This window comes from Plodia interpunctella, chromosome 23 (genome assembly GCF_027563975.2).
Source record: "Plodia interpunctella isolate USDA-ARS_2022_Savannah chromosome 23, ilPloInte3.2, whole genome shotgun sequence".
NCBI classification, from domain to species: Eukaryota; Metazoa; Arthropoda; class Insecta; order Lepidoptera; family Pyralidae; genus Plodia; species Plodia interpunctella.
The window spans coordinates 5,752,454-5,774,903 of NC_071316.1; the positions used below are offsets into that span (position 1 = coordinate 5,752,454).

Genomic DNA, 22,450 nt, shown 5'->3' on the forward strand with positions numbered 1-22,450 from the left:
TAAAATAAACTCTGCAACAAAAACACTAGATGGCGCTGTTTGTCTTTTAAAAGCGCAATAGATATTTTTCTTCAACTGTCCCAATCCCATTTTAATACTAAAAAAAACTGTTCCCGAGGCCATTTAAGCAGGCGAAGCCGCGGATAAAATGCTAGTCGTTTGAATAACTCACGATTTCCTTCCTCTTGGGCGGGTCCTGCGGCGGCGGCGGCAACAGCGGCGCCATGTTCTTAGCGTTCGCGTCCAATTCTAGAAAGATCGAACGAGACTTCTTGCCGATACCTGGGAAATTATAATGGAATAATAATATATTAGGACAAATGGCACAGATTGAGCTGTAACTGCCCCAAAGTAAGTTCGAGACTTGTGTTATGGGATACTAACTCAACGATGCTATATTCTATAACATATACATATGTAGATAAACATCCAAGACCCAGGTAAATCTGAAAAATATATTTTATCATGTTGACCTGACCGAGATTCGAACCCGAGACCTCCAGTGTAGCATGTAGCAGTCCGGCGTGATGACCATTAGGCCACGGCGGTCGTCATCGTATAACATTATTCGTCGATTTGGAATAATCACAGCAGTGGCACTCGAGTTTAAGTTAATTTTAGTAAATTTTTAGTTGTGTAAGTAAATTTCACGCTGTATACGTATAAAGAGAACAAATCGCGAATGAAAAAGCTACAATATCGTGAAAATTTTATAAACTTTAAGGTTTTTTAATGTGATAATTAACGTGACACGAGATAAAATTGACAGTCATGAAAATATAGGTAGTATCGTGAGTGTTGATTTCGTGTAAATTTCACGTGTAAACGTCAAAGAGAAAATAAAACAAATCAAGAGGAAAAGCAACAATATATTGAATATTTAATAAACTAATAGGCTTTTAATGTGAAAATTAACGTCTGTAAATGTAAAAATCTAAATCCTTTTAGGCGGTTTGAATATAATCCTAGGTTAGCAACTAATACACTCGCAAAGAAAAAAATGTAAATAAATATCTTCGCGTCAAAAATTCAATATCCCTTAGGATACAATGATAATATGAGACAGAGAGAGGGTTGATTCCACCCTAGTATTGGACCACTCCATATCCTCCCGTGATTGTCGTACGAGGCGACTAAGAGACAAACTTAACAGCTAGGCAACAATAGCATTCCCAAAGAGGGTTGACTTCAGGCGGGCGGTTGTAAAATATAACCTTCCTTAAAATTGATGGCAATTATTTACGCTAATTAATAGGCTTTGCTGCAGCTCCGAATGTAACCTGGCGCAGATTAGACATAGATAGATAAGGGTGTGGGAGAAAGAGAGAGAAAATTACCTTCATTAAAGAGCGTTCGGTCATCGATCTCCCTGTTCCTGGGCGGCTGGTTCTCGTCATTAAAAACTTCGCCATTCTCGAATCGTTGTTTGATCGCGCGCGCTTTTTCCGCGTCCAATTCTAGCTCGCGAGAGATTTTGTCCGCTGACACTACGCCTAGAACGTGAATAAGTTATAAGAAAAACTCCTCTAGATAAATTAAATGTCTGTGAAAAAAAAAAACACGGGTTGCACTCCGGATTTCAAATATTGAGAAACTATTTAATGTTTAATAATGTTTAATTGAAAAATTAATTGACTAACCTTGTTCGCTCTGCAGTACTGATTGCTCGTACATCTCCTTGATTTTGGCTTGCTTGCCCTGAAACAATTAATTAGATAACAATATGTAACGAAATCATAAAATGATTTAGGACCTAATAAAGATCCTTGGGTGATACTAGATTCTTTCTAGCTTTAACAAAAGTTTTGTTGTGATACGCGGGGCTGAAGCAAACAGGTGGGGTGCGCGACTCCGCCATGATCTCCCATTGTAGATACTACCAGAGCCATCTATGTTGAGAGACCTAACAGAACTCACCATGAACAACCTGCTCCTTATGTTCTGAATCTCCTGCTTCCTCTCGCGGTGTCTCTCAGAAGAAGAGTGCTGTCCGCTCTCAAACTTGCCAACTATCTCGCTCATGTTGCAGAAAGACACCGGCTGTTCCTTATTGGCTGTGTGTTTGTACGACTTCTTGAGCACTGAGTCTTCGTCTAGAAAAAAATATGCCATATTTAATAAAATCCATACATACATAGGTAACTTTTTTATCGTGGCTTTACGAAGCCGAGTCGAGCGAAGCAGGGACAGCAACTTTTTAAAATAAAACTAACTTGGCCAAGTGCGAGTCGGGCTCGCGCACAAAGGGTTCCATACCGTTATATGTATATCAAAACAGCAAAAAAAAATAAAATTAGTTATATATGGGATTCTGTTGTTATGGCGGCAACAGAAATACATCTGTGAAATTTTAACTGTCTATCAACACTGATGAGAGACAGACAGATGGACGGAGGTTACGTTTTACCATTTGGGTGGTGAAAACTGGTGCCGTCGTCACATTCATCATCATTCATCATCTGTATAACATATTATACAGATTCCAATTTTGGTCTAACAGGCGGCCTACCATCAACTATTACCAAAACGATTCAATTGTAGGGCAGTTCAGTTTAGGAACTTAAAATGAATCGCGTTATTTGGCACCACCAACTAATCTTCACAAAGTCGCATTTGAATCGTAAGGAGTGAATGAAATCAATAAAAAAAAAATTGTCTCTGAATCGTAAACCCCAGTGACAGTAGCCAAATGTAAGAAAGAGATAAGGCTATACGTGGTCTCATCTTGATGGTACGAATTAGCGATGCAGATCAGTTTAGGTCCTGAACTGAATCGCATTAAGAGAATAAGCCCCCAGGTAATATTCTCTGGCGTGTGTTTTTGGGTTAGAATGGAACCACTCCCATATCTTCCCGTGAATGTAGTACCTACTAGTCTCCTAGGTTTGTTTATAAGCTACCGAGGCAGCTTCAAAAATAGACAAAAGCTGTTTTTTTTTTGGTGTGGAGATAGTTTGAGAGTTGTAGAGTTATTACAGACTACTTTATCCACTACTAGCTGCTCGCCCAGGCTTCGCTCTGGTAAAGCCATAATATAAAGTAGCCTATGTAATTCCTGAAGGTTTCGCCTATCTCTGTGCCAAATTTCATCAAAATCGGCACAGTAGTTTTTCCGTTATTACAAACAAAAATACAAATATTTTCTCTTTATAATATAAGTATGGATTCTACGGGCGGAGACGCTGGTAAAAGCAAAAGGTATAAAAATTTCATCACCCTGTCCTTGGCAGGTCATCACCAGGTGATCGACAGACTCATTTGGCTCGCCTCCAAGCAAAAGTGAGTATTATTGGACGTAATCGTCAAATTTAGGTGCTAACTCTTCTTCATAGTGTTATTCCTCATGGCTGAGGGTCGTGGTCATTAGATGGAATGAAACACACACAACTTCTTGGCACTGTTACTGGAGTGGTTTGCCATTACCTTCTCCATTTCACACACAAGTTAATAATCAACCAGTGTGCAGGTTTCCTCACGATGTTTTCATTCCCGAGCAACAGCTAGTATCCCAACTAATATTATAAATGCGAAAGTAAGTTTGTTTGGTTGTTACCTCTTCACGCATTATCTACTGGACCAATTGTTATTAAGTTTGGTACACGAGTAGAAAATAACCTGGAATAACACATAGGGTACTTTTTATCCCGAAATTCCAGCTCGAAGCGAGCGAGCCCTGGGGCGCAGCTATTGTATAAATAAAAAGCTACTGATATAAAAAAAATGTAATTTACCATCTTCTTCTTCCTCTGGCTCGCTGGAGCTCTGCTCGATGGGAACTCCATTCAGGTATTCGTCAGACACACCGACGTCCATTCCCTTCGCCTTGAACCTGAAAATTATTTTTTTAATACAAATTGGAGTGCTATTGGCCCCTATAGCTTGAAGATGAAGCAGACAGATTAAAGGTCTCGAACTAAGGAGGGAAGAGTAGTGACACAAATATCTATACTATTATTATAAAGAGGTAAGCGTTTTTATGTTTGAGGCGGGTAATCTCCTATACTAGCGAACCGATTTCAAAAATTCTTTCGCCATTAGAATCCAAAATTGCTATAGGCTATATTTTATCTCAAAATTCCCACGGGAGCGAGGCCCCGGGAAACATCTAGTCCTTCATATTATAAGACGGATCTATATCTTCAAGAAGTGCTGTGATATAAGACAACGCCTATTCACTCTTGCCTTATTATAGACAAAGAAACATTAAATAAAAACCAAATTACTGGTAAATTAAAATGTTGAAAATATTAACTAAAAATTAAAAACAATAACATAGCACTATATGTCATCAAGAGTGTTACCCTGTGGTAACGTGCCCAAAAGGCTGCTAGATTTTGTATTTTATTAATTTATTTCTGGCAACAAGATACAATAACAGAGGCCCATATAATATATACCTTACAGACAGACTAACATTAATATAATAAAATATAACTTAATACTAGGTCCCACGTTGTGTTAGACACCGGACTTTGATCAATATAGATTTGTTTAGTAGTTACTTAAACTTAATAAAAAAAACCCTAAAAAGTTAAAATATCATTTTACACATCCATACATAAAATGATACATACATATTTTATAGTTCGACCGATAAAACATTAAATACACACAAAATACACAAATAAAACACGGCACAGTCACAAAAATAACAAAAACTAATTGAGAATCTTTCAACTTTTAATTAAAAAAACACGACCGACCAACAGGAAACAACACGTATTAATGACATGAAAGCTACATTACGACCGAACAAACTTGTATTTCCGGCCTATTTATTAAAAATCGGCCTAAAAGCTTCGTAATAAGGGTTATGTCGAATGAATAGTCTTTAAACAAATACATTTTCAAGCGCAAAACACTTAAATCTATAACAATAAGGTTGAAAATCGAGATTTTTTTAATGTCAGCTTTTTGTTGTAGTGGCTTATGAACTTCTTTATGTGAAGTATCGGATATGGATGGATATTGAATGCTGAAAATACATATGGTATGCTCTGTTACACGTATATTAATCTTGATAACTTGTAATCCAAGTCTTAAAGTAGGAATACACTGAACTAAAAAATTGTGGAAGGGCGTTGCCCTATTTTATTTTGTAGTGAAGTATGTTTTATATGGAACTAGCGACACGGCGTGGCTTTGCCCGGTCTTTTGTATAAACCGTTGGAAACTGTCTAAATAACAGTGAAAACTGAATAAAAAATTTGACTAATTATATAGGTTAGTAGGAAAATAAATTATAAAATGCTGTATCCTATTTTAGTAATATTATAAATGCGAAAGTTTGTGAGGATATATGTATGTGTGTATGTGTATATTTGTTACTCTTTCACGCAAAATCTACTGGGGCGATTCATATGAAATTTGGTACACGGGTAGAATATAACCTGGAATAACACATAAGGTACTTTTTCTCTCGAAAACAAGGCTAGTTTTTATATATTTTAAGTTGATTTTTCTCGAATTTGAGATTGTGCAATAGCCACATCGTGATAGAAGGCGCGGATCTTCTCATGGAAACAAAAATAGACTGTTTCGAATTAACATAGTGAGATGACGCAAATGGCTGGAGAATGGACTGAAAGATTTTCATACTTGACTTTCTTACAATATTACTAATTTATTTATTTCAGACGTTGAAATCAATCAAATGTTATTAACAATTTAGTATTATAAATAGTATTATTAATAATTAAAACTATCACTTTGCCACAATTTTAGTTTAATCCGTCCCACCGCACCAGCGGTCAGCAGATCCTTTCGAACCGTTCTATCTTGATGCCAAATCTAACCATTACCTCCTAAAGCTTGACATTTATAATTTATTTTTCTGTGTAGATTTTTTCAATACACAGTTTTTGTCACACTTTGTAATTATTTATCTTCGTAGAAATAGAAAAAAAAAACTTGGTGAACATTGATAATTTAAAAAAAAACAGTTCTGTAATTTTTTTTTGACTAAGGGAAGGGAAACATACTCTTAAATTTTTTTCGGAGGTTATTATCATATTAACAATGAAAAAGTTTAATCGATCGATGAGTTCGAATGTGAATTTTTGATAATGCAGAAACTATGATAAACATTTTTTTGAGTTTTTTTCAATTACTTCATCAGTCAAAAGAAATAGTCATTGCCCTCAATTTTGTGACTACTTTTAGTGAAAAGACTAGATCCCAAATATCTGAGGTTTGAAAAATATTAAACCGATGCAAGTATCAAGATTATAGGTTAACAGTACAACACTGGGATTCAATTCCAACACATTATTCACACGGTAAACTATCGATCTCAACCTGTCTTTCTCCGAATTTTTTTAAAGGTATACAAATTCACAATCGTAAAATTCAATATATATAGGTACTGCGTAATTCAATATATATATATAGGTGCGTGCGTGGTGATTGTACTCATTCGATTGTAATGTTCTGACATGTTGAAACGGAGAACTACAAAAATAGAATGAACTTCGATTGCGTGAGAATCGGGCCTCCGAACGCGGCGATACAGTCGCTGACTACAACGTGGCCGATATTCCTCCTAATTATATTATATTTAGTTTAGTTAATTGTGTTTTATATTATCACTCTCAATCATAATATGTATTAGTTTTACTTTTTGGCCAAAACTGCTCTTCTATTGATACTTCCCACATATAAATCGCGGGAGTTATTAGGTCTTAGAGTGGCCGAAGACGAATATATACAACACATTTTGTGAATTTGGTAGTCAAAAATCAATGCTTTCCTCGTGATGTTTTCTTTACCAGAAAACTATTGATCTATTGATATAAGAAAATACTAAAGACACGATTGGGATTTGAACCTGGGACCTTTCGATCTCAAGGCGGCCGCACTAACCGCTAGTCCACGACCGCTTCGCAGGACTAGTCGAAAATAAGACTCACTTGGCGAGCTTGGATAGTAGTGCTGTGCTCTTCTCCCGCGGAGCTCTGTGTTCGTGCAGCTGCGGCTCGAGCTGCGGCTGTGTGGCGCGCTCGAACACCTCGAAGCGGGACTTCACGTCCAGCTGCGATAACTCCTCCAGACCAAGGTCTGGCTTGTCTGATGCTGTGGGGGAAGACGCGAAAAATAGTACGATGTATACGAAGAAGTGCAGTTAGATTCATAATAATGTTGACGTGCTTATCCAACTATACATACTAAAGATGAGTTGCACCAGTAAATTTTGACATTTTGACGTTAACTGTAACCTAGCCAGCCAACTAGCCAGCACTGGCGTCACCGTTGCACAAAATGGCGTTTGTCTACGCAGGTTAAAAGTTTATGTCAAAGTTGACCATTGCAACACACACAAGATTCTATGTGCGAAAACAACGGAGCCGCAATATAGTAATGGAGCATGGATATAGATCCATACGATACGATAGAATCTCCATACGATTTCTGCGTTGTCAGTCGACGAACATCATAACAACGGATAAGCAATCGAGCATTCCCCTAAATTAATTGTTACCACCATTAAAATTTTTTATTTTTAATTATTATGCAATATCTAGCGTAATACTGAGACGTCTATTTGTAAGACCCTCATATTTTGGTATTTTACATTTTTGTATGTGTGTGTTTTTGCAAATAAATAAAGTATTCTATTCCATTCTAAATTATCCATTCAAATACCTACCTCTAACGACATCTGGCGGCAGTTCGACGGGATTACTCTCGCAGATGATCATTTGGTGCTTTTTAGTTGCTGCGGCTGAAACAAAAATAAACGTAAATTATTTAGGAAAACAAAAATTTTTTTTTTATGTACATGAAGTTATGTATTATACATTTTATAAAACGTAAAATGATATAGAAATCGCCAATTTCTGTTTACCATTTGGCGAAAAGGATTTTTTTGCGAAAGGGACATTTTCGGCAAAGCGATTGGGAAAGAAAGAAAAATTCGTTTATTTGCTCAAACGTATCAATATTAAAACAACACCGTACAAATGGGAACGGTTAATGCTTGATGCAAAATGGTCTTAAATACCAGTATAATTGTACAGTAAAGGTAATTAATATTACGATAGATTAGCCGCTCTTTAGATGTGGTGCTGGAGAAGGATGGAAATAATAAGATGGACAGAGAGAAAAAGCAATGAGGAAGTGCTGGAAATAGTAAACGAAAAAAGAAGACTGCTGACAGAAATAGAAAACAGGAGAGGAAGAATGATTGGTCAATTGATACGACACGACGCCTTATTTAAAAACTATTTTTGAAAGAAAGGTGAAAGGAAGAAGAGGTCCAGGGAGACCGAGGAAGAGTTATGCGAGCAACTGAAAGAGAAGGCAGGCGTCGTGTCGTGTCGAGACCTTAAAAGCAAAGACGAGGATAGAGATCCGTGGCGTATACTCCACCGACAAGAGCATAGCTTTTAAATAACAAGAAATTATAACATCATTGGTGACAACTCTGCTTACACACATTCACTTGTATGATATGATTTTTATCTTTTCGTATTCGTATTTTCCTTATTAATATTATAAGAGGTCCTCCTTCAGCACCATAAGGGTGCAGTAATAATGCATACAGCATCCTTATGAAGCTTCCTCGCTACTGCAGCGCGTCGGGCATGTTCGCTGAGGGGAGAATGCCCGATTTCTTTGCTATTATAATGTCACGTATATCTTCCTTCTGGGACAGATTGCGTGACGCTAGTAATGGCATTCTTAAAGTCATTTGTAAAGACTTGACAAGCCTGATGATGCTGTATTGGATCACAGCACATCGGGAACCTAACAAAAAATTATCATTGTAAAACTGGAAGACTTATGGCTGAGGGTCGTGGTTATTACGTGGAATGAAACAAACACAACAACTTTCTTGGCATTATTAATGGTGTGGGTTGCCATTGCCTTCTGCATTTCACACACAAGTTAATAAGAATCAACCAGTGTGCAGGATGTTCTCCTACACAGGAAGAAAGTGGTGGACGATGAAAACTACTATACATGAGTCAGATTGGTATAAAAAATCATGTGGCATGAGTAGGATTCGAACCTGATACCTTTCGATCCACAGGCGGGCGTCTTAACCATTCCACCACCACCGCTTCGATTTTTATCTACTTGCTCGTTATTATTTTGTGTTGTGGTGTTTAATTTTTAGCAATAAATGTTCATTCATTAGTTGATTCAAAATTAAGATTCGTACCGTCAACATCGTCATCGCCATCAACAGGTTTCGGTTCGAACAACTGTTTGAAGTGGGGCTTGCAGTACAGCGTCGTGTGGTCACTCTGGTATGTCTCCACGCTGCAACAACCACATGACCTCAATCATTACCTTATATACTAAATACTAAAAGGATATACGTGTAGCATTGTATTTAAATAACAATAAATAAATGACTTGATTAACGTGTGACGTGTGCTCCCGCCTTATAATAGAACCACCACTTCATGCCCACCTGTATAGAGGCTTGAGCTGTTTGCATATACCTTAAGCCACACAGTGGGCGATGTGCGGGTTAGCATTTCACATCTCACCATCGAATTGATTCGAAATGAGACACAGCGAACCAATCACATTGCGCCATTGTGACGCAACGACAACCACACTGCAATGTCATTGGTTTGCTGCGTCACAAGTCGAAACAATTCAATGGTGAGAAGTGAAAATGCTAACCCACACTGCCAGTGACATTTTTTAGTACTTACTAGCTGCGCCCCGGGGCTTCGCTCCCGTGGGAAATTCTACATAAAAAGTACCCTATGTGTTATTCCAGGTAATTTTCTACCCGTATACCAAATTTCATAACTATCGATCCAGTAGATAATGCGTGAAAGAGTAACAAAAAATATTAGTTGGTATGCTTATGATTCTTTTTAACTGTAAATCTACTGGACTGATTTCGATGAAATTTGTCACACTAATAGATGAAAGCTTTAAGTAGCACCTAGGTCAGTTAATACACCGAAATTCATAGGTAACTCACGTGAGTTGTTTGTTGCACTGCACACATCGGAAGCACTCCTTATGCCAGATTCTCTTCTCGGCCTTGATCCGCTCCATGGCGTAGACAGGGCGGGAGCACTTCTCGCATTGTGGGTTCGAGTCCGCCTCGGCCGCCTTCATCTTCTTGTACAACTTGTCTGTGCTTTTCGACTGTGGAGAAATAAATAAGTTTTTAGCAAAAGTTTATCTGTTCAAACATATCTAAGAACCATCGCGTGAAAATTAGATATTAAATAAAAAAACGCTTCCAAATCGGTTTATCCGTTGATGAGTTACGTTGCCACGTACACAGATAGACATAAAGACTTAGCGGTCAAAGTTATAACACCCCGATTTTTGCGTCGGGGGTTAAAATTACGTTTTAATACAAGTTTTTGAAAAAGATTACTTCAAAAATGACGTTTTTTGACACAAGACAACTCTCAGACGTCAAGTCAGAAAGTTGTCATCTTATTGCATTTAACACGTGACAAAAAATATGTTCGTGTATCAAACCGTTGAGGAGTCCCTTGATCGAGAGCCAGGTTGTACCATCAGGTCATGCATGATTCCACGGTGGAATAATTAATGACATAAATAAATATATTTGGACAAATAGTTAATAATAAATATATTTTAAAAAAATATATTTTAAAAAAATATATTTGGTATAAATAAATATATTTGGATAAATAGTTCGACAAATCATACAGATTGAGCTAGCTCCAAATTAAGTTCGAGACATGTGTTATGGGATACTAACTCAACGATACTATATTTTATAACAGATACTTACATAGATAAATAAACTTCCAAGACCCGGGCCAATCAGAAAAAGATCATTTTCCATCATGACCCGACCGGGGAACGAACCCGGCACCTCTCGATTATACATGAAGGACTTTACCATTGCGCCACCGGGGTCGTCAAAAATGATATGCACAGATGGTTGGTGTTGCATGCAACATGCATTGCAAGTTAATAATAAATTATCCTTACCACTGAAATGGCGCCTTCATCCTTATGTCTGCGGGACTTGCTCTTTTTCTTCAGCTTCTCCGAGTGTCTCTCGGACACCTGTCGCTCAGACACCTGTCGCTCAGACACCTGCACCTCCTGGTAGCTGTGCTGGACCCTGCTCTCTGATTGGATGTGGGTTGATGAGGTCTCCATCGTGGCCGCCACTGTGGCCATCGCTAGTGTTTTAGGCTCTGTAAAGAAATTCAGTGTTTAATTTTTATTTATTTATCAAACAACAGAGACAGAAGATTATTTTCCTTGAAAAAAAGATTTCGAATTTTTATTTCGTGAACGACTAATTGAGAAATTCTTAAGTGAAGATATGATTTGAGAAAAGTGAGATGGCTTATTGAAATCCTTTTAAATTCAGACTAAACTAGATTATTCACTTCACAACAAGAACCCAACAAAGTCATTGTAATTTATAACATTATAATCATAAAGACATGAAAAATGCTAGAATCATAGGAGGCACTCAACCATGTCATAATTATGCGGTGTTTTCTAGATCAGAATCGAAACACGACAAAAAAACTACTTATATTTGGCTTTATTGGCAGGGGAAAATTCTTGGTTTCTTCCCCAGCTATGAAGCGATATGGAACGCTTCTATTGCCAGAGAAAAACCATGTATACAAAAACAAAGGTGCTTTAAATGCATAATATTAGCTTGCCAGGTGTAAGCCATGCTAAACAAGGGCATTTCATTGTGAACTACTCTAGTTTTGAAACTTGTTTTAGTCCTGACATGAGAAGAAAGACAGACACTTAGAAGCAGTTTTGAAATATCTGATCATAGCTGGCCAATAACACAGGTAAAAAAGAATGATGGTGGAGTATATAACAGAAATACGTAATATGAAGTGTATTTATCTACCAATTAGGACACATATAATATTACCGTCACCAAAGGGATAGTAAATGGCTGCAACCATTTTGTGAAAATTGCACTAGGTATATAATTTAAACAAATAATTAGTAAAATCTGATCCTAATACATCAAAATGTAAACTCGAAATGACTTGTGTTTACCGAAACCAACGATTTTTATAGAAACTATATTCACCTCCTACTGTAACTGAATCACGACTTCGTTTTGTGAATAGGTGACAATGAGATGAGGAGATATTTATTTACGTACAAAATGGTCATACGCAATAATCGTTACGTACGTAAATACAGATCTCTTCTTTAGTAGGACAGCAAGGTCACCTGTGACTCATTGACCGTATCCTACTACATATGACTAAATAAATAACTTCTCTACTTTTCTTTCTGATTTATTTTCTTTCGCGATTACTTCCACATCCATAAAGATTAGACCACAGATACCTTTTTCCTAGTTTTACTTCGCACGGTCGTCGGCATCCCTAGTTGTCAGACCATTGGCACGCATATCATCCTTAACAACATATTCACGTTATTTTACTAATTACAGAAATACAGTTATTAATTAATTAATTAATAAAAACTACCGATTAACTGATTGCAATATGCAAATAGGAAGACTGCATTTCTTTATTCGCACGCGACAAATTTTACGATTATGTAAAATTATACACGCAATTATTCGTTTTTCTGTCGGAAATACAATGAATCAATTAACAATAATGACATTATAACATACAACAAAATTTTCCTTGCTTCTTATATTTTTTATATCGGATCGAATGTAGTACAATTACTGCTATTACATATGTTACAGCTAAATCCTGAAGCGGTGTCACTTAAGGCCTTGTATCATTTACGACGAATTATATACATTTAACCATAAGACAGTGTCAGCTAGACTTAGGACCCAGCACCTAAATCTAGCCGGCTAAACGTAGGTGTAGCCGCACTTCCGAGCAAGACTTAAGGCAGAATAATTATTTGAATAGATGTAAAAATCTGTATATTTAATCGTATTAAATATATTCATTCGACGCAATGTGCATTCGTAACAATCTTCTATTAAAATATATATATTTTTTACTACTAATAAATGGATAGAGCCCTACGAACTATTCGCCGACAGAATGTCTCCTCTATTCTGTCGGCGAATCGTTCGTAGATGAAGGGTACTGTCGTTCAAACGCCCGATGTCGAAACATTCTGTCGACGAAACGTTCGTAGACGTAGCAATTGTCGGAGAACCGTTTCAGGCTCTCACAACTAATATTCGAAATGCGAAAGTAAGTTTGTTTGATACCTCTTCATGCATTATCTACTGGACCGATTGTTATGAAATTTGGTATACGAGTAGAAAATAACCTGGAATAACACATAGGGTACTTTTTATTCCGGAATTCCCACTGGAGCGAAGCCCCGGGGCGCGGCCTGTATTCCACAGACAGAATGTTAGGGGTAATGTACTGTCTTTAATTAAATCATATTTATCAGATCGTAGACAATTTACCGAAATATCTAAATTTAATTTTAAAACTAAAACTGAACAACGTTATTTATCAAAGGAACGTTCAGTAATATGTGGTGTTCCACAAGGTAGCGTTCTTGGGCCCCTTCTTTTTATAATTTATATAAACGATCTTCCTAATACGACGAAGCATAATATGACATTATTTGCTGATGATAATTCAGTAACAATAAAATGCAATGATATAAATCTTTACAAATTAGATATTAATTCAACTTTAACTTCAATTATCACATGGCTTGATGATAATAACTTGAAGATAAATCTTGATAAAACCAACATAATGCATTTTAGTCAAAGACCGCAAAATAGAGAAAGATTTAAAGTCGAATATCAAGGTAAAATTTTGAATGAAGTTGCGTCGACTAAATTTCTGGGGATAATAATAGATTCAAAATTAAACTGGAAAGATCATATACATGTAATGTGCAAAAGATTTTGTAGTTCCGCGTATATTTTATTTAAGTTATCAAACGAATTAAATACGAAATCCCTTCTTACCGCATATCACGGTTTAATTAAATCAATTCTTGGATACGGAATAATTTTCTGGGGAAATTCTACAGACAAGGATTTAGCCTTCAAAATGCAAAAATAACATGTAGGATTAAGTTTTTCTTTTAACACCACATTGTAAAAAATTGTAAACTCATGTTTTTGCAAATAAATAATCTTTGTCTTTGTCCATAATTTCAATTCCACCAAAAATGCCTCCGTTCGCGACTCTTGACTCTGTTTACGCCGTGAGGGGTAAAGACTTTAACATACCTAATTCTTATTGTTATGTCGTAACAATTCATTGACACATGAAAGATTTGGCGAGCAAATACGTTTATATTTAGCGGTTACCATCTCGTCTATCTAAAGGTACTACGAATACAACAACAAGTTTATTTGTGAGACAAATTAAAAAAACCCCGACACTTTCAATATTAATTTCGCTACAACTTTTGAACGGCTAAATCGATTTTGATCACAAATATCTAAGAACCACTGCATAAAAATTAGCTATCAAATAATAAAAACCGCATCCAAATCGGTTCACCCGTTGATGAGCTATGGTGCCACGCACACAGACATAGAAACATAAAGACACACTTAGCGGTCAAACTTATAACACCCATCTTTTTGCGTCGGTAAGTACCTACTCACATCTTGCGAAGTGCAACTAATCGCCTTATTCCAAGAACGTTTTACTTATTTCAGATGCCGCGGGCAAAAGCTAGGCTAAAGCTAGCTTTTGCCCGCGGCATCGCCCGCGTTAATTTTATCCCTATGTCCTTCTCCATACTTCAAACGCATTTATAATATTAGTTAGGATATACGACACACATCCTACATCCTAACTAATATTATAAAAGTTTGTGAGGATGTATGCATGTGTGTGTGTGAATGTTTGTTACTCGTTCACGTAAAATCTAGTGGACGGATTGTTATGAAATTTGGTACACGGGTAGAATATGACCTGGAATAACACATAGGGTTTTTATACCGAAATTCCCACGCTAGCGAAGCCCCAGGGCCCAGCTAGTCTTATATTTGTTTATAATATTGTCATTTATAATATCTACATATATATTGATTTGCTGGTGTGATTCTTTCACAGATTATTCTATAATCGTGTGATTATTCAAAGAGGCATCAAGCTAAAATTTTCTCCCGTAGCCTATATATATAGAAAGGGTCATGTTGCGCAATGCACATTATGCGCCAGAGTTGACGCTGTTAATGTTGTGAAAATTAATGTACGGATAATGCTTGTTGTTGCATTCGTGACAAATTTGATACTATTAGCGCTCCATAGAGCTCAACGTTTTAATTTGTTTATGCAGTAGACTGTACAAAACAACTGTTAGTTTCAAAACAACCAACAATCATGTCTAAACAATAATCAGACGAAAAAACAATGTCAGTTCATATATTTTCTCAAGAAACATTCAGAACGGTTGTAAACCATTTTGAAACTTCCCTTGCAGTCGGGAGTTTACGGTGGTTAGATGGCAACACCGTACAAAAATAGCGCGGCCCAATTAAGATGTGTTGCTTGTAACACGACACTTATCTTCCATTAAACTGAGGAATAACATTTGGGGAAATAATGGGTTAGTTGATGTCAGATTTTCGGATGGAAGATAGAACAAGGCGAGAGGTTAATTCGCGGCAATAGGTTATCTGGGATATAGGCATGTTACCGCCCTAAAATAGGACCACTGCTGCTGCCTGCTGACGTGGATGTCGTACGAGGTGACAAAGGGAAACTGCTTTGGCAGCTAAGGCTATAACGAATGAATAAAATATTTAAAAGATGTTGATCATTTTTGGGTTTATTTTTTTAAACTTTCTCCTTCACACGATTAACATGTATAAAATCACGGAGGATTCTATTAAACAAATGAAAATGATACAATATTTGTGCTTATTGCGAAATAACACTGGGCTTAATATTGAAATGTAGTTTTATCATACTTTACCTTTCGTCACAAAAAATTGAAAAATACATTAGACACTCTGAATGCTTTATGACATGACATCTATTTGGTCATTAATAGTGTGTGGGCTAATACGTGTGGTCGTGATCTAGTGGGAATTTAGGGGATTTTAACAAAAACAAAGTAACAAAAATTTCAGCTAAATAAAATCAAAATGGAGTAAAAACTTTGTATTTTAAATACAGACATTCGAACTGTAACACAAATACTTGTAATTTAACCAAAATTTAAGTAACACTGAAACTTGAAAATAGTAACGAAATTTCGGTAAGACACGACATGACACAATCAGAAATTAAAGTGCAATGGGTTACAGAACAACTGTAAAATTGTATCTGTATTTTTTGGGCATTTATTTTTTAACATTATATACATCTTTCTACATAAGTATTAATGCCAAAAGCAAGCGCGAATATTAAACATTTCAACGTTGATATATCGCATATCTGGTGCGAAACACTTCGTTCATTTCACATAAGTTTGATTTTGTGAGTGTACTCAGTGAGTAACGCTCGCGATGCAGAAGCCCAATTCTCCACACAAACTCTTCGAACTCCAGTTGTGATTGGACCGTATGCGGCGTTCCAAGCATTTAGGCACCACTTGGATTGTATTGATTTAAGGCTGCATTCATATAGTTGATCATATGTAATAAAAAAACAATTAACTTTATTCATATTTAAATTGGAAAAAAAAACAAAGTTCGCACTTACAAATATCTAATTGTTGGTAAACACACATTGAACTTTATAAACAATAATAGCTAGAGTTCTAGTTACTAAATATACAATTTCACGTTGTGTACATGATTTAGAGACATTTATTGTATGAACATGTTTGCTTGTTGCATTAAAATGAATTAAAATCGAAAAATGACAATTTTCTATCTTTTTTCACGAATACTCAAATATCTCGAAAACTAGAATCTGCCCAGTGATATCCTTTTGCTTGGAACGCCACATATGCCCATTAGTTGGAATGTGTTTACACAAAGAATCTCTGGATAACTCAAACAGATAAATTTCTCGCTAATGTTCAGGTGCAGAGTAAGTAGTGTAAATATAGGCGCAAAATCGTGTGGTTACTCTTCACTTACAGGCGTGTAGTGTCGCCCTAAAATAAGACCACTCTACCCTCACGTGGAGGTCGTAGGATGCGACTAAGGGGCACATAGCCTTGGCAATTGATAGGCAATAATAACATTGCCAAAGTTCACGTATCTATGGTATCTTATTGGTTTTCACTAACATGATTCGCCGAGTCGAAACGCTAAGATTAAATTGACATCAAAACTCTAAAACTGTAAGGTTAATTTTTTACGGTGAAGCCGGGCTTCGCGGCCTCACACACCTTAATTTTAACGCCGGTTGGGAGAAAGAGAACATTTCATTTATGCATTCTGCACCCTAAGAAATTATATTCTAGATTTTTAAGAGAAAGTCTCAGGGTAACAGTTTTGATATAAACACTACAAAACAATGTCACAATGAAGTACGTACAATTTATACCGAGGATACGTAAACGTTTCCGAAATATAAAAGAAAGTGAATCAAGATGTTTAAAAATATCTGTTGATATGATCTGTTGATATGATGTTTAAATAATCTGCTCGTATTACAAAGCAAGTCCGTTCCCTTCCCACACCCACGATATACCTACCTGTTTCACTTAAAATATTATTGCATCTTCGAACGCTTTTAAGAAATAATATTGACATTTCTAGTGTACATAAAAGTCATGTCAGATGCCTGTAGGCGACTTGAATAAAATCTGACACAAGTGAGAGCAATAATATTCTATTATATTTTTGACATAAGTTTATAGGAATATAAGGAAGATCCATCGAAATAGAAAAACATTTTGACCTATTAGTGCAGTCAGTGGTCCTCAGAAGTCTGTCCCGCGGAGCCCTGGGGCTCCGAAAATATATTGGTGCATATTGGAAAAAAGTATCTTCTAGTAGTAAAAACAATATAGCATAATTAGCGACCCGTCTCTGCTTCGCTCGGATAAAACTATAATAAACACATAAACATTTCGCAGAAATCACACAATCTATTTAAAAACCCTCATCAAAATCGTTGTTACGTAGTTATAAACATCTAAGCATACATAGGGACAGACAGACAGCTGGAAGACTCTTTTATACTGTGTAGTGTTGATAGGACAGACATTTCGTTAAAAAAAAAGGTGTTCAGAAAGGACGCAGAAGGCAATAGAACGAATGATGAATTTGTGACCGAAGCATCAGTGACATCATCCAGAGAAACGAAGACATATTGGACCAATGTAAGAGAATTTATTACATCGTTGATGTTCAAATGTTAATTGGTGTATTAAACTGATAAAAATCTTACGATTGCAACATTTATTGATTTCTAAAATGGAAAACAAGGACTGACATGTCATTTAAATTTAGTTAAGGATCAGAAACGCCAGACTCGTCGAATCATGGGAGAGATGCCACAAACTACCAGATTTCGTCGCCCTGCGAGAGGAACTTCCGTCTGGGCATGATCAGCCCTGGCCCACTTGGAAGTCCTTAAAGAGACTGCGCACTCGAGTAGGCCGGTGCAAAGACAATCTGGCTAGGTGGGGTATGCTTGACCAGTCTCAACATGCGATTGTGGCTTCTCAACCATAATCGATGGCTCATCTTCTCAATCTGTCTCGAGCGTCCAATCCTGTACTCGAGCTAATTTGAATGCAGCTTCCGATGAAGCCATTTAAGTGGGTCCGTACTAGCACCCAATATTTAGCACCCAATAGATCGTTATAGATTTGCCAACAACACGCAAAGAAGAAGAAGATAAGGACTAGATGTCGCCCGCGCCTTCGTCCGTTTCCCCCATGTCACTCTTCAGCTCCCCAACTATCTCCACACGAAAAATCACCTTAATCCAATTCTCCGTTTTGACGTGAAAGACACACTTTCACATTTTAATATGGATGGATATAGTATGGATATGATGGATAGCTTCTTGTCCATATCCATACTAATATTAAAAATGCGAAAGTCTGTCTGTTTCGCTTTCTGGACAGATTTTCATGAAATTTGGTAAACATGTAGTTTTAGGCCTCCGTTCAAACATGTGTGAAAATCAAGTTTGTATGAAAATTACGTTGAAAAGACGACCGAAGTCGATATAATTGGATATTCTTCGGTGACGAAGTTGTGAGTAAACAGAAAAAAATTGCTGTGTTGTAATTGCGACTGATTTAAGTCTGAGGTGAAATAAAGAGAATGCAAATTCCATAGTTCAGGTAAACGGAGTGGAATAACCTTCTTCCTAGCCATAGTTTGTTTTACATGTTGGTTCAGTTCCAAAGACAATGCATTTTTATGGTAAGCGTGACCTGATTCTTCTATTCTTGGGATTGGCTCCAAATTCTAAGACGATTCTAAGATGTTTACGGAAACAAACCGAAAATTTGCAGAGAACGAATCAAATAATTACAGGTTAGACAGGTTAGTCTCTCTCTCTCTCTCTCTCTCTCTTATTCTCGCATTATCGGGTGCATTCGTGATTAGGACACTCCCGGGTCAGCTTTCTCATAAACTCAAAAATTTGTTACTTCCCTGACGGCCAATTTTGACGGCCTCTTAGGGGATTTTGTCGTTTTCTATTACCCGTTAAGGCTTTCCCGCTTCGTAATGACATCCATATAATGGAGGAGTGGAGTGGTTCCGACCCAAAAAGGAATTGTATACCATATACATATAGTAACGTATGAAAATCATTATAATGATAAAATACTTATAATGTTTTTCATACGTACATTATAATGAACATGTCCTTCTACTTTCACTCTGAATTTTAAGATTATATTTATACATATATTTTTTAGATTATATATATATTTAAGAAGGTAATTAGTAAAGAACGTTTAGCCCCTCCAGACCTGACCTATCGGTCTACTAATCCTTTTAGTCTATGTAGTCTGGTTTTCGTTTTTCAAACTGTACAATTAACAAGACCTGAGAATTAGTTCCGTTATTTATGATATCTAAGCTTATGATGATGCGAGATATTGATGAGATCTTTCACTAATGATTCTATATTGTGAGATTCTTCAAAGCCATCCAATCAAATGTTTGTCCGGTTATCTACTCTTTCTGTGTCCTGTATCTAAATAGCAGGACTCAGCCACATAATATTATCCACCAAAATTTCACACATCAATTCTATGAACTGGCCAATAAAGCGGGACTGTATCACATAATAATCCGTGTTATAATGTTAAGATGGTCGTAACAATAAAAATAGCATGGTTATTTCTGACCCGGGCCATGTCGGTCAGATTAATCTGATTCGGTTCAAAGACCGGGTTTACCGGGTAATTTAATTTTTTTGGCGTGTGTGATTCAGAGTAATTTTTAGAGTTATAATGTGTTATATTACGGATAAACAAAACTCCGAAATGCGGATATGTTTAAGTGCCGTCTCAGTTGGTTACATCTAGATGCTCTGCTATCTTTTGGCTAGACCCAGGTGTATCTATCATACATCTAGGTTCAGCCTATCATTTCGACTAGACCCAGGTTACAGATGTACATCCTGACTAGACCTGATATGACTTTTTCCCAATCATGAGAGTTTAACTCTTGGATTTGCCATTTCACATAAGACTCCCTTTCTATTCTTACTTTCTTTAACGCAAACCATCCACCTCTTTTTTGGGTTTCCTCTATTCCTGAGAGCTTGGACCTTTTTCAGCAATAAGCTTAACATTAATGCTATCTCTAAATACAAGTGTATACTTGACACAGGGTTTCGGAGCGCTACAGAATATTCTTTCTGTCAATATTCAATGTCTAGTACCTCTCTGCTGCTACTACTACTAAACATTGAGTGCAAAGTGCATTCTTCTTCGTGGAACCGCCAATGAATTCCATTCAATAAAGTTCAGCCGGTTAAAATATAACGTTTCTATCTGGTATGCGTTAATTTTAACCTTTCGGCCTCCTGCCAACCGGCTCAGGTGCGAAAGCGCAAATTATCAACTGGTGTTATTTTGTGGATTATTTTGATTCATACTTCGAGGACCTTCGAGGACACTAAGTATATTTTAAAATTTTACTACCGACCTGCCCCGGCTTCGCACGGGTGCAATATTATGCATGTTATATACGTATAAACTACCCCAAAACCGCATGAAACCCGTTGCGTAGTTTTAAAGATCTAAGCATAGATATGGACAGAAAGACAGTGTGAAGCGACTTTGTTTTCTATTTATATAATATTAATAATGATTAATCTTGGACGATAAAGCAAAACGAGTACATACAGAGGCCCCTATCGGAGCATACCGATACAGAAGACAGCAATCCGTTTGAAATTTTTTTGAAAATTGAATTCCAACAATTGTTTGAAACAATTTTCAAGCAATCCGAGAGATCCGAAAACTGGACGAGTTGATCTCAATATGTATTTTACGACAGCGTTTTTTTTCATAGGAAAAAACTAATAAAATCTATGACGGAAATCATCAATCACTAACATGTGAAAATATACAATGAGAAAAATAACAGAAACGGTTAATTTACTACCGACACTTCAGGGAAATGTTTACAACATGGCAACACCGAGCGCACCTGCAGCGATGCGCCGGCGCACTCCAATTGGCTAATTTTAGCCACCGAGTGGTTATGTCACAGGCATCAGACAATACTCTAACAATCTCGTTTTGCTTGTTGTACTATTTCCTGGTTTTTGCTAATTAACCGACTTCAAAGAAACAGGATGTTTTGTGTTGTATGCTTTCGGATGAATGAAGAAATGCGATGAGGCGTTTTCGGTTGATTACGCTACAACCCCATTCTTTCATGTATAAACACCAAAGAATGCCAATATTCTTTAAAAAAATACAGTTTTAAAAGTGATGATAATAAATCAAATTTCATTGACTTCAATACTAGCTTACGCCCGCGGCTTCTATGTTGCGGCTGCTTCCTTTCCGCGGCTTAGAATTTCTCTGCAAAAGCAGAATAGACAAGATTTTCATAGAAATGTCTCCCCCTAAATAAAAATAAAACCTATATTTGAACGGGGCTCTTTAACTACATGTATATCAAATTTCATCAAAATCCGTCCAGCCGTGAAAGCGGAATAGACAGACAGACAGACTTTCGCATTTTTAATATTAATATGGATTTATGTGTTTTTTATCACTTTATTTTATAAGTATGATAAGAAAATACTTAATTGAAATAAATTTGAAAATTATTCAATAAAAATATATTGAAAAATTTAAAAATTTTATCAATCTTTTTTCGTGTTTTGTTTCTTCCTTTGTTATTAAGTACCTAGTTTGTATAATAATTTTTGTATTTCAAGGGAAATCTGAGCAATGTACAGTCTGCCACTTCATTATATCATGGCCATGATCGTCGCTAATCGATGTACAGTCTGCCACAGAGAAATCTGACCCTAAGAGATGGTGTTCAAATCGCGGGAGTCAGATTTCTCTGTGGCAGACTGTACATCGATTAGCGACGATCATGGCCGATGTTCCGAAGCCATTACAAGAAAATCCTCCGACTTTCCCTTTCTCTTATATGGTATGGCATACTTTTAGT

The 22,450-nt window shown here is 36.6% G+C and overlaps 1 protein-coding gene across 2 annotated transcripts in view; it reads right to left on the minus strand.

The window, feature by feature from the left end:
• The window catches only part of LOC128680275 (uncharacterized protein), a 37,673-nt gene that overhangs the window by 9,223 nt on the left and 6,000 nt on the right, over positions 1-22,450 (minus strand). Inside the window, exons 1-11 of one of the 2 annotated variants that reach the window (XM_053763327.1) lie at positions 11,867-12,002; positions 10,945-11,156; positions 9,947-10,116; positions 9,164-9,264; positions 7,646-7,720; positions 6,909-7,071; positions 3,732-3,829; positions 1,918-2,093; positions 1,641-1,698; positions 1,338-1,493; positions 173-282 (exon numbers count right to left, since the gene is read on the minus strand). In XM_053763327.1, the coding sequence (XP_053619302.1) occupies positions 173-282; positions 1,338-1,493; positions 1,641-1,698; positions 1,918-2,093; positions 3,732-3,829; positions 6,909-7,071; positions 7,646-7,720; positions 9,164-9,264; positions 9,947-10,116; positions 10,945-11,156; positions 11,867-11,900 (1,353 nt within the window). In that variant the 5' untranslated portion in view covers positions 11,901-12,002. Of the gene's footprint in view, positions 1-172; positions 283-1,337; positions 1,494-1,640; positions 1,699-1,917; positions 2,094-3,731; positions 3,830-6,908; positions 7,072-7,645; positions 7,721-9,163; positions 9,265-9,946; positions 10,117-10,944; positions 11,157-11,866; positions 12,003-22,450 lie in introns of those variants that run through there. The other variant, XM_053763328.1, reaches the window with a different exon arrangement.